General features: G+C 38.6%; 1 protein-coding gene across 2 annotated transcripts in view; it reads left to right on the top strand.

Annotated features, from left to right (window-relative positions):
* unc5db (unc-5 netrin receptor Db) overlaps positions 1 to 16887 on the top strand; it is a 292277-nt gene that overhangs the window by 150448 nt on the left and 124942 nt on the right. For both annotated transcript variants that reach the window (XM_084946399.1, XM_084946400.1), the window contains exon 3: positions 16182 to 16325. In XM_084946399.1, coding sequence (XP_084802525.1) covers positions 16182 to 16325 — 144 coding nt within the window. The remainder of the gene's footprint in view (positions 1 to 16181; positions 16326 to 16887) is intronic.

Here is a 16887-nt window from a genome sequence, read left to right as displayed (position 1 = left end):
TCTGTTTACTAAAAAAGACAAGCAGCTTAGGTGGACCTAAGGACCTACAGTTGCTATTGCGATCCTTATCAGGATAAGTGAAAGAGAATGAGTGGATGGATGGATATACAGTCACTAACATAACAATAATATAATATCTGGTCATGTAACACGCAGCACCTGTATAACAAAGGCCAAAGCCGACTGTACTTCCTCAGGAGGCTGAGGTCTTTTAACATCTGCAGGAAGCTCCTGAGGATATTTTACCAGTCGGTGGTTGCAGGAGTACTTTTCTATGCTAAAGAAGGAGCAAAGAAGGACTCATCCAGACTGGAGAAACTAATCAGGAAGGTGGGCTCGGTGGTCGGCATGAAGCTGGGCACTCTGTTGACAGTGGCAGAGAAAAGGACATTAAAGAAACTGCTGGACATTATGGACAATGCTGGGCATCCTCTGCACACGGTCGTAAACAATCAGAGAAGCCTATTCAGAGACAGGTTGCTTCTCCCAAAGTCAAAAACCAACAAACTTAAAAACTCCTTTGTCCCACATGCCATCAGACTGTTTAACTCCTCACTGGAGGGGAAAGGGAGGGGAAACAGGGGGACAAGGGAGGGCGGGAACAACTGAGCTGTAGTGCTTTTTTACACTGTGTAATATTTGCAATATTTGTTTTTTTCTTATATTTGACTGTGCAATAATCACTGTGCAATATACTCACTCAAATGTGCAATCCTATTTATCCATATTATATATTCTGTATTTATATATGTGTATATATGGTATATTTATGCTTTTATCATTACTCTCATTCCCCTTATTGTATCTGTAACATGCAACTTCTGTCGGTGCTGTGCTACTGGAAACTGAATTTCCCGGAGGAACCCACCCGAGGGATTAATAAAGTTTCATCTAATCTAATCATCTAATATAATATAATATAATATTTATAGGCAATTACGGAAGTAATTTCAAAGCTAAAAGAAAGGAAATATTGCATGTTTTTTTGGCAGACATAACAACATGTTTCTCATGGTCAGACCATGAGAAACACTCTCAGATTTACCTCTGCAGTAAGTAGTTTTTGATAAACTGGTTAAACTGTGGGCTTGTTTTCACCATGTGAGTTTGCAACCATGTCTCACTCCCAATATACCATATACTGATACCCACTGTATGACAGGTCATTAAAAAGTATCTTTGTCGGTGTCTGAGCACAAGGTTTGATTTGTTTTTTGTTTTTCATGACATAGAAAATGGACACTTGAGGCATATCCCAGTGCATCAGAAATGTCACTAAGGGGAAAGCCTTTAATGAAGTAAGAGGAAACAGGGTTTCTGATCAATTGTCAGTATGTGATGAGCTGAATGTAAGAAAAATTGTGTGATTGCTCATTTGTTCTCCTCTAGTTCAGCATATTATTATGTTTCTTGTTCTAAGCAGTTACTTTGTTGAGTAAGATGTTCCAGTGATGGCCAAAGGTACAAAAATAAGAAATTGAAATCATTATTTAACCTCTGGCAAGTGGTTCTGTCATGACAATGCAACCGGTGCCATTTTATTTATTCTAATATTTAATTTAGATTTGTTGGGGGGAAATTCATGAAAGAGGCTGCCAAGTACTCCAGTGTCTTAAATGTGTGAAGTATTGTGCTTCATTTTCTGTTCAGCAACTAATGACATCAGTGCTGTAAGTCAGGACTAGAAGACTGTTATTTAGGGTTGTGATGAGACAGAAGTAAAATTGTACTGATGAATGGAACAAGGAGGCTGACTGTGTTTCATAAATCTTCTAAGCACTCATTATCAATGGAGCCAAGAACTGTTTGTGCTGGCTTCTGGTAGTTTTAGAACTCTTACTGAGAGCGGAAGAAAAAAATAGCCTAGGATTTAAGGGATTAACAAATCCAACAAATGGACCTTTTTGGGTGGTGAGAGAAGCATCTAAAATAAAGTGTAGAAAGCTCCAATTGCAGCCCTCTTAAATGCAACTTTTTTTTTTTACTAATAAGAGAATCATTAAGAGCATCAAAGACATAATCTATGTTATATTTGTGTTTTGGTGTGGAAATGTATATTTGAATTCTAGAGGTGGACAATAATATTTTTACATTTCACTTTGGAGTCACTCTGGTTTTTCTGAAGTGATATAATGGACAGAAAAAATGCTTAAATGAGAGGACCGCAGTTTACCACCCCTGTCAGCATTTCATCTGTGGTAGCCATGACAATGCTGCAGCATCTTAGAGCAGTTCAGATAGGTAATCCCCCTATTTTACTGGTCAGGAATTTTGTTTACTGTAAACTGGAGTGGAACAAGGAATCTTGAATAGGATGAATGTGGATAATAACCGTCAAAGTTGAATATTCTAACTAGAATATTAATAATCTGATTTGTTCATCATAATTCATGGATGTCGGTCTGTTCCACTTTGGATTTTCAGGGTTGTACACAGCCATTGCTCTGGTGGTCCCGGCTTACTTTTGGCAAAATACTTCTAATGACCAGAAACGTTTTTACCCTGTGCGTTTAATGTGAGCTGTGCATCAGGCAGTTTAGTGTGTGTGTACGTGCTACTCGGCTTGTAATTCATGACATTTTTAATGCAAAATTGCTCTACTCAACCCAAGGAGAAAAAACATTTCATCTAGGTGCAATACTTCAGACTTTCACTTTTACTAGAATCTGGTCTTCAGTTTTACCTACGATTTTTGTAAAGATCCCCTCTAGACTCTTGTGTCAGGTGCTATGTTTTTCTGTAACAGACAGGTATCTTGAGGAAAAGAAGTAATTTTTAGAACATTTATTGTATTTCTGCCTTCCAAACTGAATCCTTTAGACATTACCCTGTTGGGGATGACCATCCATCAATCTGTCTATTCATGTCTCTTGCAATAATGCAAGAATTCATATGCCAGTTATACACACAATTTTATATAATTTGTGAGATTCAACAAGGTAAAAGATTAAGTGATTACTTTTGTATCCAAGGTTTGCCTCATGTGCTTGACAGGGGCCTATAGACTTGAGGCAGGAAGTAGTATTCATAGAAAAAAAAAACTAAGAACTGTTTGTTTTTTCACACAATAAATGCCAGAAACCTAATTGCACATGAGTCTTCAGTAAAAGACATTACCAATGGTTCTGTAATGTTTACATGAGAAGTTATTAAGCTTTAAATAGAGGAATGTTAAATCGGGGAAAGCGGTCCAAAACAGCAGCTGTAGAAAGGGGTTAAGGTTGTTAACCTCTCTTGACAGCGAAAGCTAGTGTTGTAATTAGCTGTGCTGCTGCCACCACTTGACACACTTACGTTGCAAACATTACAATTAGCTGCGTGACTACTTTCAGTCTGTAGTCAAGTTGCAAATTACAGCTATGCCTGCTTTCAAAATACACAGTTTTTTTTTCTACATGGATGCATGGTGAACTGATTATTAAATAAATGGCTGGACAGAATATGACTAAAACATTTGACAAAGGCTGTTTTTTTTGTATTAATTATAGATAACGTAATGAATGAGCGGAGTTGGAGTGTTTCTGATAAAGAGCACATATGCTCGTGTCATGCTCACTGATCTGCATACAGGATGTACTGTCATTCATTAGTGAGAAATGAGTGTTGGCGCACATACTGTAACCTACCGCAACATGTTAAGGTCTTAATAAATAAAGCTCTTGTGTTTTTAGTTTGATTAGCTTTATTCATATGCAGGCACATGACAGCAGACCACGACAAGCGGGGTAGCTAAGAGCCACCTGTCCACCGAGTGTTGTATGCGTGCATAAAGAGGATCAGTACCACTTCTGAAAAGTGTTAAAAACCGAGATAACAAAAAGTGGTTTACCTAAGAAATATCCAGATAAGAACCCATCAACATACATCATGTGGACACAAGCACTGGGCCACACCTCTTAATCTTTAAATACAGGTGTTTTCAGCACCCAGAGCTTGATGGCATGGAGCCCAGCAACTCGTGTAGGTCTAATGTGTAGATGGCACATTGTTTTTGTCTATGTAGTATATAAGAACAGAATATTCATTAGTGGGCAAAGTGGAGGAGTGACTGAATGGAGTGGGTGGTTTCCTCCTGGATTGACAAGATAATCAATTTGATGACACATATTTTATTATCTGTTCTTTACTGTATTTTTTTTGCACCATAGAGAGATGTTTAATGAGTAAAAAGAGAGTCTGGTACATAGTTTGTCAAACCTGTCAACTTGCCATCGTCATAATTTACTTGCAGTTCGATAAGATTAGGTATAAATTCACAGATTATTTCCAACATATGTATTTTAACAGAGCGCTATGATAAGATGTCAGTTCCTCAGTCACTGTGCTTATTTACATTCATAAGCCCTGACAGAATAATTAGTTATCATTGGAGTTTGGCTAAACCTACATACACTGTGCTAGTGCTGTGCACCTGTGGACTATTTTGAGCACAACAAAACATTTGTAATGCTCTGTGTTGTGACCAGTTGTGCTTGTGCTTGTCATGATGGACGTTGACTGTTACTGCTGGTAAGAGCTGCAATCTCCAATTATAACCAAAAAACAAATAGCAATTGTCATGTGAAAAATCTTCAGTGTCTAAGCCTAAAACCAGTGCATCAGACCAGATGGTTTTCGGGTTTGTTTGTTTGTTTGTTTGGGGATTTTTAAATTTATTTTGTGTAACTTTGTAGAGTTGTGCATTTTAAAATCGTTCCTAAAGGTCAGACTTTCACCATGGAGTTCCACTCTGTTGTTTTCAGATATGTGACAGACAATTGCAGCTGAACTGCGTGCACTCAAAGTGACCTGTTAACTGAACACAGTCTTTACTCACCACATATCCTACACATAACCAGTGTTTGTCTAACGTATTAAAAAAATAACATGTGTTGGGATTAAATTATTTGAAGTGCCTCAATTCTATGCTTTATATTAACTAAAATGCCATATAACCATATAGTGTAGTATTAAGTGGGCATGGCCCTGAAAATAAAGGCATTAGACTACGTGTCCTTGGGGGGTAGAAAGCTGTAGACTCTCGCCCACGCTTGCCTGGGAGAAAGTAGATAACAGGGGACCATCTTCTAGTGGAAAGTTACTGAAACACTGTTGTTTAGACTAGAAAGGGACCAGTAGATTGAATGTTTGATTGTAATTGATTGTTTATTTTGAGAAAAACAGGAATGGGATATTACACTGTTTTATGATGCGTTATACTGCTGATTTATAAGAAATACTGAGAATCATGGCCTTATTTGTCTGATTAGAAAGAACAAAACATACTGCGCAGCAAGCCAAAGTCATAACTTAGGCTCACTGAGAGAAAGAGTTTGGAGGGGGGCGAAGCTATAAGAATGTGAGAAACGGTCAGACACTTCGAGATTTTGCCAGACACCCTCCCATGCACATCTCCCGTCCGGACATCTGTAATGCTCAAAGTGTTTGTGTGGAATAATGAGAATTGTATTGATTAAATTGATTGCTGATTGAGCATTAAACACCGAGTGTTGCTCTTCCTTCAGCCCAAAGATGAAAGAGTTGGGATATTTAACACATGTTACAGTATTCACATTAGATTTGTCAGTAACGCAATCAAGTACTAAATTCATTACATTACAGCTACAACTATAACTACAACACTCAGCGGATTTCAGTTTGTGTTGGGGAGAAGGAAAATGGTGGAATGACCATTCCACCATTTTCCTTCTCCCCAACACAAACTGAAATCAAACTGAAATATAGTGAATGTGTGAACATTTTTATTTTTATTGCACAAAAGGACAAGAGCGCAACAGTAAAGTGCAAACTGCATCCAGGACAGAAACAGCAGCATTATACTGCTAACACAACTTCAGCTCTTTACAAGCATTTGTGTGCTAACACAAAGGAACATTCAAAATGAGATGTAAGGATCACTAACCACCAGAGGAGATCCTGCACAAATGCAGGTGGTTAGAACACAGTTGTTATAGAGGGATTTAAAAACAGGAGGAGAGAGCAGCCATATTCATTCCTGGTATGGTTTATTATTGTCATTCTTGAAATTGTAGGACTTCGTGATCACATCTTGCAAAGAGTCCCCAGTAACTGAAAACAATGTCCAAATGATTCCCATCCATCAACTTTCTTCCACTTATTCAATTCAGGGGGGTGGGTCATGCGTTTTTAGGAAGCTAAAGTATCCAGGAAAAAAAACTCACAAAGCCATAGGGAGAACATGCACATGCAGACAAGAAGGTGGATTTAAACCCAGGATGTTCTTGCTGTGAAGCAAGAAGGCTAAACAATGCACTGACATGCATGAGTTCAACAGCGGTGATACAGTATAATTAGGAAAAACGTAGATGAAATAACTCTCTGGTATGTAACACTCTCTGAAACTAGCCAAAGTACACTGGCTCATGTCCAGGTGTTGAAACTACACCTTTTACATTTTTCATTTCTGAGCTCAAAGTAGCCCAAAGCTGCACACCCAAACACAGATGGATCTGGCTGTCATTACTGTGCCAGAGCACCGGAGACGGGAACACTGGGCCAGAGCCAAAACCCAGTGTTTTCTCTGAGACGCACCAAAAATTAGCTGCTGACATAAACAGCCAAATGCACCAACACTTTGTCTCACTGGTTATATTTGTATTATTTTGCTTAAAGTCAGTGTGATTGACATAGAATTTAATGTTTGACCAAACAGCTAATGGTATAGTGCTTCTAGTGGTGGCAGTGTCCTTTGTTGATTTGTTGATTTGCTGTGAACATCCACATGCATTCTAATTAAATACCAGTTCATTATGTTTATATTTACATCTCCCTCATGAGCATGCAGTTGGTGGAATCCTTTTAAAAGGATCAAGTCTCTGACTTAACCACACTGAGGGGGTGGTGGATGGGATAGGGGTCTGTGAGCACTAACAAACACTAAACATTGAATGTATATGTAACTTATCATCAAACTGCCGAGCTATCAACTGCTTTAGAATGCCTTTGGAGTCCTCAGTAACTTATTATCTGCTCAAATAAATTCTAAACAATGCCACACTAAAGGCAGGTACATATGAAGAAAAGGCTTCTTTGAGTTTATAGTGGCACGTACCTCACTGACACTGGCAATCGAGTGAACATTTGAAAGAAATTATTTCACATCTTTCTTTTTGTGCTCGTTATTGGTTGGCATCACATGAGGTGAAAACGCTCCCTGCAGTACATGTGCTATGACAGTCGCCCCTGGCACAAACAGGTGCCCTGATAATGGCTTCTTTTGAGTAAACACAGATTTATTATCGGGGGAACCTAATTTCTCAAAATCACTGCAACAGTTTGCATCCCATTGTGAAATAAATGAAGCTCCTGCAACTTGGTTCCCTCGGTAGGTGTCCATAAATCTTTATAACAAATCTATCAAAAATGACAGTCCTTCTAATCATGACTCAAAATAAGCATTTTTCTTCAGTATCAGAACCAATTCAGTGTTTGTCTACTTCCCAGCCATTGCGCGACTGCTCACTGGAACTGCTATGGAGCAAGACTTTTTAATACGTGACAAAGTGTAGGAAAATGCTAATGATGCTCACTGACGCCCACACTGGTTAAATGGGTGGATACCTGATGTGATGAGAGATCTTCTGACAAACATTATTTGTAATAATAACCTAATGAAAGCAAATAGCAAATAAAATCACAATCAAAGTGTAAATGTAAACGGTAACAAATATTGCCCCTGTCTTACCCTTGTGTTTTTTTTCTACTTACCAGCACTCTCATTCATGTCCATGAACAAGTGAATAACTTTGTTACCATTTCACAAACTGCCCTTATGCTGTAATGCAAACCATTCTGTATCCAAACCGAACTGGAAAATCGACGTCCATTAGCACAAAACAGTAACTTAAAATTCATAAATATATCATGAACCGTGTTGAATACACCACCAGTCTGCTTCAGTGTCACATTTGGCCCAGCAGTAAAAAAATGGTACCACACAAATTAAATTAATGTCCTTTTCCTGAAACTAACCAAGAGGTTTACATGCCCGAATACAGTCAAATCTGTCATATGGCGGTGTGAAGCAGGCAGGGTTGAGTACCCAAAATGCTGACTCATATGCAGGACTTAACTCAAAAACATAGCTTTATTGCTGGAAGTATGATTGCAGAAACCAAACTGGGAGAGACTAGAAACTGAACTAACAAGCAGAACACACAGCCGGCAAATGAGGGAGATCGCGACACCAGACTGCAGAAACTAAATACAGGAGTGAATCAGAGCAAAGTGAAAACACCTGGGGAACATAGCTGGTAACAATCTAACAGTCGAGACGGGGGGAAGCAAACCTGAACACGTATCGGATACTATCAAAGTAAAACAGGGAGTATGGGGAACACACACACTGAGACACAGACTGACGAAACCCAGGGCGAGAGAGCAAGGGACGAGAAAGTGCTGCTAAAAATATTAAGTCTATGTAGTACATACTTTAAAAGCACCTGCATATATAATAACACAGTGTTAAAATTGCAGTATTGATGTCCACACATATATTTAGATGTATACTGGGTTTTAAAATGAGGCCAGTCTTTTTTAAGTGAGGCTACTAAAGTCTAATCCTGAGCTGACTTTTCCCTCTGCCTCAGAGCAGTGGACCAGTGTTTTGCCTTTGCCACTACATTGAGCAGATATGGCCATTTTCACAAAAGTCTAATATTGATCTATGGGACAGCAGCCCATTCCTATTTTGCCTTTACTGTATGGTTAACAGAAAAGAACCAGAGGCAGTGTGTGGATGGAGTAAAAGATGAAAAAGGTTTTTTGCTGGACTCTCTTAAAGCAGATTTTTTTTTTTAATAAAATGATCGCAATGCACCATTTTAATGAAGTTCTTGTCATTGAAATCCATTTTAATAAGCTAGACTAAGGCAGAGCTACCACAGCGACAATCTCACTTGCACTGGACCTCAGAACGGGGAAATATTGCTCTCATTCCAGCTGCTTTGCCCATCTTTCTCTGAGTGATTCAGCTGTTTTGGATGGATTTATCAAGTGACTCGGAAAACTGCAAAAGAGTGAGAAGAGGATTGGGGAGGAGAGCTGATCAAGTGGTTTACTCTAATGAGGCCTGTCAACAGTGTTCTGCCTATAAACAAATAGGGTTGACAGATGACACAATGGCGGCAGTCGTTCCCTTCTCTCCAGCAAACCACCTGTCGATGTCGCTTTGGACTCCAGGAAATGCGTTGCTTTGTCAAAAAAGCTTACGGCCACTTTCTCTCTCTCGCTCTCGCTCACTCTCTCTCACACAATCAGTCTTGCTTGCTCTTCCACTTCTATTAAACTCAGCCTCAAATTTTTTAGGGCATCGCAGAAAGTCATTAGTTATTATTTGCTTTGCTGTCTCTCTTCCCACACAGATGCTGTCACTTGACAGCTCTCTGCCTGTGCTCAAGAAATTATGAATTATGCCTGTGTCTCACTCTCTACAGGGACGGCAAATGGGAAGCACCAACCATAGAGTTTCTTCTTTGTTTATTGCGTTACCACCCCCCCCCCCCCCCCCCCCCCAAAAAAAAAAGACACCAACTCACGGCCTGTCAATCCTAAGTACCACAGTTACCAAAAGCACCGATTGCACCATATTGTGACAAACTGCCTAATTTGTATCAGCATTTCAAGACTTGTGAGTTTCACAAAGAGAAAGAAGCTCACTTTTTCTGTTGTTGTTGTCATTTGTATCCAGCAAAGTGGAGACCACCCGCCCCGAAATGTTCTCCATTTCTTAATTTTACCCCAAACACCAGCATGGAGTCATCGCCGTTGCCCCAATGCCATTCATTCGGGTTTGATTGGTATTCATTCAGAAGTCTGCTCAGTGCATCGCAAGCTGTGCAGCCTCAGTATGAAGCTGTTTGACTTTAGTAAGAGCATGTCAGATTAAAATGTAATTCATCAGAGAGATTGGAGGCATAAGAGTCAGGGCAGGCTTTTGGTCTCTTGCAGTTCCCAGCACATTGCATATTTGGCTCTTTAATCCAGTGGTGGGTATAAGGCCCGGAGGCTCCAAAAGGCTCTGAGAAAACACATGTGACAGGCCCTAAGCCGATGACTCACATTAAATATGGGTGCTGTATACCCATTTGAAGCCATATGCGAGGATGGCGAACAACTGGGGGCTTGCAGCTTGTTGCCTAAGAGGATTTTCAAATAGACTGGATTTTTTTTCCTCACATTCTTTTATGCATTCAATATAATTCAATATAATAAGAGCATTGTGCAGTTTGCTGTGGTCACATCGGGTTTTTGTGTTATATAATGTAGTATATTATCATGGTGTCACTTGCACAGGAAGCCTCTATACATCGTTACGTGTAGTTCAGATTATTAATGCTAATTCTTCTATAGATGATTTAGCTTTCCATTCAGAACTAGAAACATACTGCATGGTTGCCCGGGGCTCTGTGTTTCTGCCAATTTCCTTAGTGATGCTATCTGAGCTCAGCATAGAGAAGCAGAAAGCACTGATTTAGGAAGTGTGTCAGTCCTTCCTAAGAACTTGTGCATAACTAATCCCGTAAAACCCATTGATCACTGACGCAAGCCTTTAGACATATCGAGATATCGATTACAGATTCTTTAAAGATGCTTATTTAGCATACAGGGCTTTCCCTTTTAACTGCAGCTTAGCACATGACCTAAACAGAGGCCTATTTCCAGCCTATAAATGCTTCATTAAGACCTGACCCACATGAACACTGCTAATACTGGTACTCTCATGAAATCATATCAAAACCCAAGCTCTGAAGGTTCATTTTGGGCATCAGAATGGATGTAGGAAAGGCAATGCCAGTTGATCCACAAGTTCAGGCAGGCCCCAAAGTCAAGTTCTGCTTCAATCCCAGCAGATCAACTGATCTCATTTCCAGCCCACATCAGCTGATAGTTCAGCTGATACATTTCTATGAAGCCACACAGGGCACACTATTTAACCTTGTGTTGGCCCGCCCACAATTGCTGCACGTCTGTGGGTCACTTTGCAGCCCATCTTTCATTTCTGATTCATTGGATTAAAATCTAAAGGAACCAAGAGTTTCCCTTTGAGTGGGACCAGTTTTAAATTTTACTTTATCTCTGGTTTTGCAATTATTCTCACTTGTAATTGATTCGATTTAAGAAAAGCTCCTTTCTCTAAGATCCCAGAGGACTGACATTTTACATGTGCTTGCATGTCAGAGGTTCCTTAACTTTAAAACGTAACTATAGATCATGATAACATCTTGTATTATGCCGTTTTCTGAGTGAGGACAGTCCAGTTATGTTGTATTGAAGTTTCAACCAGTAGTGCAGACACAGATCCCACTATATTTATCTTAAAATGGAATTAAACAATATAATATAAAGAAGTAAGAATATCGCACTACATTTTTAAAAGAAGACTAACAATTAAATGAGCATTATTTATTGAAGCTCGCATATTCTGCATTCTTTCCAGCCGAAGTGGAACTCTAATGCAACACTTTTATGCTGAATACAGAAAGTTAAACACTTGCATTAATAATTTTTTAAAAGTGTCAAGTAATTGAAGGAGAAAACTAATTTGGATTATGCTTTTTTTTTCTAAAGCTCTAATTGGCAGTAAAGACATTCTGATTCTGGTATTAGTGAATTAAACATACTGCAAAGGTATCAATGTCATTACTGCATGAAAAGAAAAATTACATGGTCACCAGATACCTGTATTTATGAAAAAAGTATTTAAATAATTGATGCAGCAGCAGCAGCAGTAATTCTAAATAACTCATTGATCAATGTTGATTAGTTAAAATTTCTAATTCTTTAATACAAAAATAAAGTTAAAATACTATTTGCTAGTCTACAGTGTAATTCGAGAGTGGACTTAAAAATTAGCTCTCCCTCAAGAGTGACAAAAGAAAACAATAACACTGTGGACCTAGGGCTGCCACAAACGATTATTTTGATAGTCGACTTGTAACCGATTATTTTTGCGATTAGTCGACTAATCAGATCATCATCCATTGGACATAAAACTTACAGCTTATTGCACCAGCAGCATCTGCTCTTATATAACTATCATTAGCTTACAGCGTGTTTCAGGTTTGTGCTAACTAAAAATAAAGACAAGATGATAGTTTATTAAATGTTAATGACATTTGCAGATTGTTTCGGTGAAGTTTAATAAACTCCTTGCTATCTAAAATATAACAGGACACCGGAGTATATTCTCGAGCATCTCACACTTCTGATAATCAGCTGTCTGCTTGACATTTATTCAGCTGTGTAAAAACTATAACTTTAATCTCAGCCAAACCGATTTACTCAGGAACAAATAAAATACTAAAAAAAAGCCAAACAATAACATTTTAAGTTATCTAAGTGACTTATGTATGTTTAACCTGAGTAGCGAAAGACGGCGGTGGGTTTGAAAACGATTTGCCGGGAGTCCGGTGTTCTCACGGCTCTAGTGAGCCTTGCCCCCGGCTAGCTATCGAGCTAGTGGGTAACAGACGTCTCCGAAAACGTTGGAGCGCTTTTGAAAATATGTGGTGTCTTGATAAACTGAGCAGATATTTGAGGTTTACACAGCTACATTCTCGCCTGAAAATATGTTAAACGTTTATTTTGTGACCCAAAAAGAATAATAAGAGTAATATTAAAACTAACTAGCTGCCGCCATTGTTGGAAACTGAGCTGGGCCGCGCTATGAATTCTGGGACAGAGCTACTTCTTCTTCTTCGGGGTTTAACGGCAGCTGGCATCCTTGTACATGCAGTGCTGCCATCTTCTGTTTCAGTCCGTTATTACACTCTTAAATCCTACTACTTATTCCTGCGTCTTTTGGGATCTTACAAAGCTTCAAACGACGCGTCGACTATTAAATCAGTCGTCGACGATTTTAATAGTCGACGTAATCGTGACTAGTCGACCAATCGTGGCAGCCCTATGTGGACCAGTCACAGTTTCTTTATTAAGCTGTCCTCAAGTGAGATCCCCTAAGACAGCTAAAACCAGGAAGTAGAGTATTTGAATGATTTATATTGTGAAGTTGAAGTTCACTTCAATTCAGTTTAATTGCAGTTTTATATACACGACGACACTTGCCTAAAAGCACTTTATATGGTAAAGTAAAGACTGTATAACTCCTCCAAGATGTGTTAATCAATCTGGATAAAACTTGCAATATAAACTCCCTATGGGACCAGGATTATCAGTGTCTATACAGCAATAATTAGTGGAGCGTGTGTGTCTGTGATCAAGTGTTCATCAAACAGGTATTACAATGGTACTTGTAACTGATTACTTGGCTTTAAACATAAAATATGTAGCTTACAAGGAAGAACAATAAATATATGTATTCATTATTCATTATTCATCTCTTGTTGTTTATGAACAGCCATTTTTGCCAACTGATTACAGGCTACTTATTCAAGTGTGTGTTTGGGTTTATAAAAAGTAGCCTGCACTACTTTGTAAAAAGTGAAGCTGTCAGTGTTTTATTTTATTTCCAGAAGTCAATACCAATAGGGCTCTCCAGTTGCAGTCTTTTAAAAAATTTTTGTTTTTTATCTTCATGATGTTTGCCTATCAATTTTTTTGCCTTGGAACAGTCAGTCTCCTATGTACTTTCTCCATCACTAGAACAAAGTCTTCATCTTAAATCGTTCGAAGAGGTAATCCTGTCCGATCCATTTTGCTATGTCTAGCTCTGTTGTTCTTTAGTGCTACGTCTGTACTTTGAAGCACTTAGAATAACAGTTGAAATATTGCACACCAGCTTCATTTGCACTCAGTGACTGTCCTTGTCATTGGAGGCTTTCGATATCTGTGAGACTGAATAAAGTTGTTTTTTTTTAAATCAATTTCTTCTGACTTTTTATTCTCTCACCCACTCCCTTCTCTCACATACACACACAAAAGTTGTCTCTGTTCTTCTGCTTCTTCCTCTCATCATATATCTTGCTATAAGTATGCTACACTTATTCAAGTATGTGCTCATCTTTTTCGTCTATATTTGTCTTAATTTGAAAAAAAAAAACCTTTTTCATTCACTACATGTTGAATGTCAGTCTTACAATCAAAGTGCAGCAGTGCTTTATATGTGAAATTTGTAATAATTATATTTCCCGCAATATCTATCTAGATAGATAGATGGATTGTATTAGAGATCAACTTCTATACCTGCTGCTAGTTAGAAGATTTTTTCCTTAAGTGGTAGTACAGGAATCAAGAACCAGTTTTTGTAGAGAACCAGTTCCCAGTAGTCTACGTCCGTGGAATTGTTAGTCATCTTTGTTCCTGATCCAGTTTATCCCACTTACTTGCACTGACACAATCAGCTGATTTCAGTTTGTATGCTGGAGGAGAAAAATAGTGACACATTCTACAGCATGGATATGGATGTTTTATTTTTATTGCAGAAAAGGAAGAGAGCACGATGGTAAAGTGCAAACTGCATTCAGGACAGAAACAACTACATTATACTGCTAAGTCAACTTCGACTTTTTACAAGCACCTGCACAGACAACATGCTAATGCTAAGTTGGCCAAGATCTCATAGTGACATTAAATCTGAGTGAATGCTGACCCCACCCCAGCAACCAGACCCTGAAGCTCAACAGGAAACTAATGGATGAGCAGTCAGGCTGCAGCCTCTGTTTCTACCTGTTCACAGTTCTACAGCAGAATGACTGTTGAGATCACTTTGAAGTCTCTTTGTGCTGGTTTTCATCTTTCGGTGTGTGTTGTTGGCTTTATGTTCCTACCTAAATACTGAGAGAAAGATCATATGTGTGTCCTCATTAGGACAGGAATTTGTGTTAGTGTGTGAGATTTGACCACACAGCATCTAATTAATTTGCATGAATGTAATGTATTTGATATGCTGCTTGGAGATGGTGGTGACTCTCATAGTTGCGTCAGTGGGAACCCAATAAGAATTGATAATTAATCAAATTGATAAGCAATACAGATAATGCAATTGGAGTCTCTAAATTCTTATCATTTCCCATTCCCAGTCCATGATCTGGAGGTTAAACTTAAGCTTATGTATTTAAGGACTAAAATGCGTAGCCAGCCAGAAAGGACATCAAAGATGACTGACCTGGCTTCTTTTTTACTACACCTTCCAGGACATTTCCAAATCTGAAAGAAACAGTTAGAGAATACTGCTCTTTGAACAGCATGGAAAGCTGTGCTTGCTAATTCAGAAAAAGAAGAAGAAGAGACTTCATGGATGGAAGGATTGTGGCAAAATAAAAATAAAAAAAAGTATCAAAAGGTATTTCTATAGCACATAAAATACAACAAAGTTGACCAAAGTGCTTCACAGTCGGTCAGAGCAATAGCATAAGACAGAATAAAAAAAAGAAACAGTTAAAAGGAGGGCAGAAAACAATATGACAATTGTTTGAAACAAAAACTAGCCATGAAATAATATACTAGTTTGAATCAAAAGCCAGACTAAAATAATAAGTTTTAAGACGCAATTTAAAAGACTGGATGAACTCGGAGGAACGAATATAAGGAGGGAGGTTATTCCAGAGTCTGGGAGCTACGACAGCAAAGGCCCGATCACCTCTGGACTTCAGACGAGACCTCGGTTGCGTCAGGAGCATTTGATTGGAAGATCTAAGTGCCTTATTAGGGATAATAAGGCACAGTTATTGAAGGGAACGAAGGGCAGTTATTGGTCACTGAATATTTATTATTTATATTTATTTTGAATTTTTTTTGGGTTCACTAAAAATACTTTCAAGTTCCCTGCAGCATAAATTGCAACAATTTGTAGATCAAGGAAGTGCAACAAAAAAAAGTATTTGCTTTTGGAACTGTACAGTGCATAAAAGAATCAAGTCCAGTTTTACCTTTTCACATTATGGTCTTATTAATAGTACAGTGACTCCCTGAGCTGTTCCTTTGTTTTAGATTTATGTCATGTTAGAAGTAACAAATATATTGCACATATGGCACATCTTCTCGTAACAAATGCCACAGATTCAAACAACTGGCAGAAACGTCTTAATAATTTTAGAAAATAATTAAACTTAACTTGATTCAGCACAGCACTTTAGGTGTTTTTCAGTGGTCCCAAATGCAGGGTAGAAAAACTCTAATTGAATCTAATCTAATCTAAGGTGTGCAACACTACACATAGGCACACGGAGTTGCTAACTCTCTTACCTTCTCTGTTGATCCAGGACTGAAGGTGCGTGAAGTGATGATCAACGTGTCACGCCAGCAGGTGGAAGATTTCCATGGCCCCGAGGACTACTGGTGTCTCTGTGTTGCCTGGAGCCACTTGGGCACATCCAAGAGTCGAAAGGCTACTGTTCGCATCGCTTGTGAGTTTGCAACTCTCCCCTAAGATGTGAAAATTTAGGGCATGAATTTTCAAGTTTATGTAAAAGAGTTTTAACAGCAAACTTGTGACTTTAGTTTTGGCTTGCAATCTTGATTGCAAGATTGAATGAATTGATTGAATAAACATACAACATATTTTAGAGAAGATGTTCATTAAACAGAAAAGAACTATAGATGATAACCAATCATGCATATATGACTCTCTCTTCCATTTTATCTCAAAATCAGTCCTTTTCCTATACTGCAGGGTACTTCATGATGCTATAGATGTCACCACATTTGGTCCATAAATATGATTTATACTTTTATTTTGAGGGCATCTCCTCCAATTTACACATCAAAGTGTGTGCTGGGGAGTGCTAGTGCATATGTGGAAAAGGGACATAAAGGCTTTTCTGTCTCCAAAGGGAGCCATGTGAAGTTTGATAAATGCGATGATACTTGTGTCAGCATTGTTTGTGGGAGAAGACTGCAAGATTGAAAATGAAAAATAATCTGGGGGTGTGGAGTTAGAAGAGAGGGGATTTACTGGGGCTCATCTCT

Source organism: Perissodus microlepis, chromosome 12, assembly GCF_051167445.1.
Source record: "Perissodus microlepis isolate ML-2025 ecotype Zambia chromosome 12, ASM5116744v1, whole genome shotgun sequence".
In the NCBI taxonomy this organism is placed as follows: Eukaryota; Metazoa; Chordata; class Actinopteri; order Cichliformes; family Cichlidae; genus Perissodus; species Perissodus microlepis.
The sequence above is the reverse complement of the archived record's forward strand: the minus strand, read 5'-3'. Positions and strand labels throughout refer to the sequence as shown.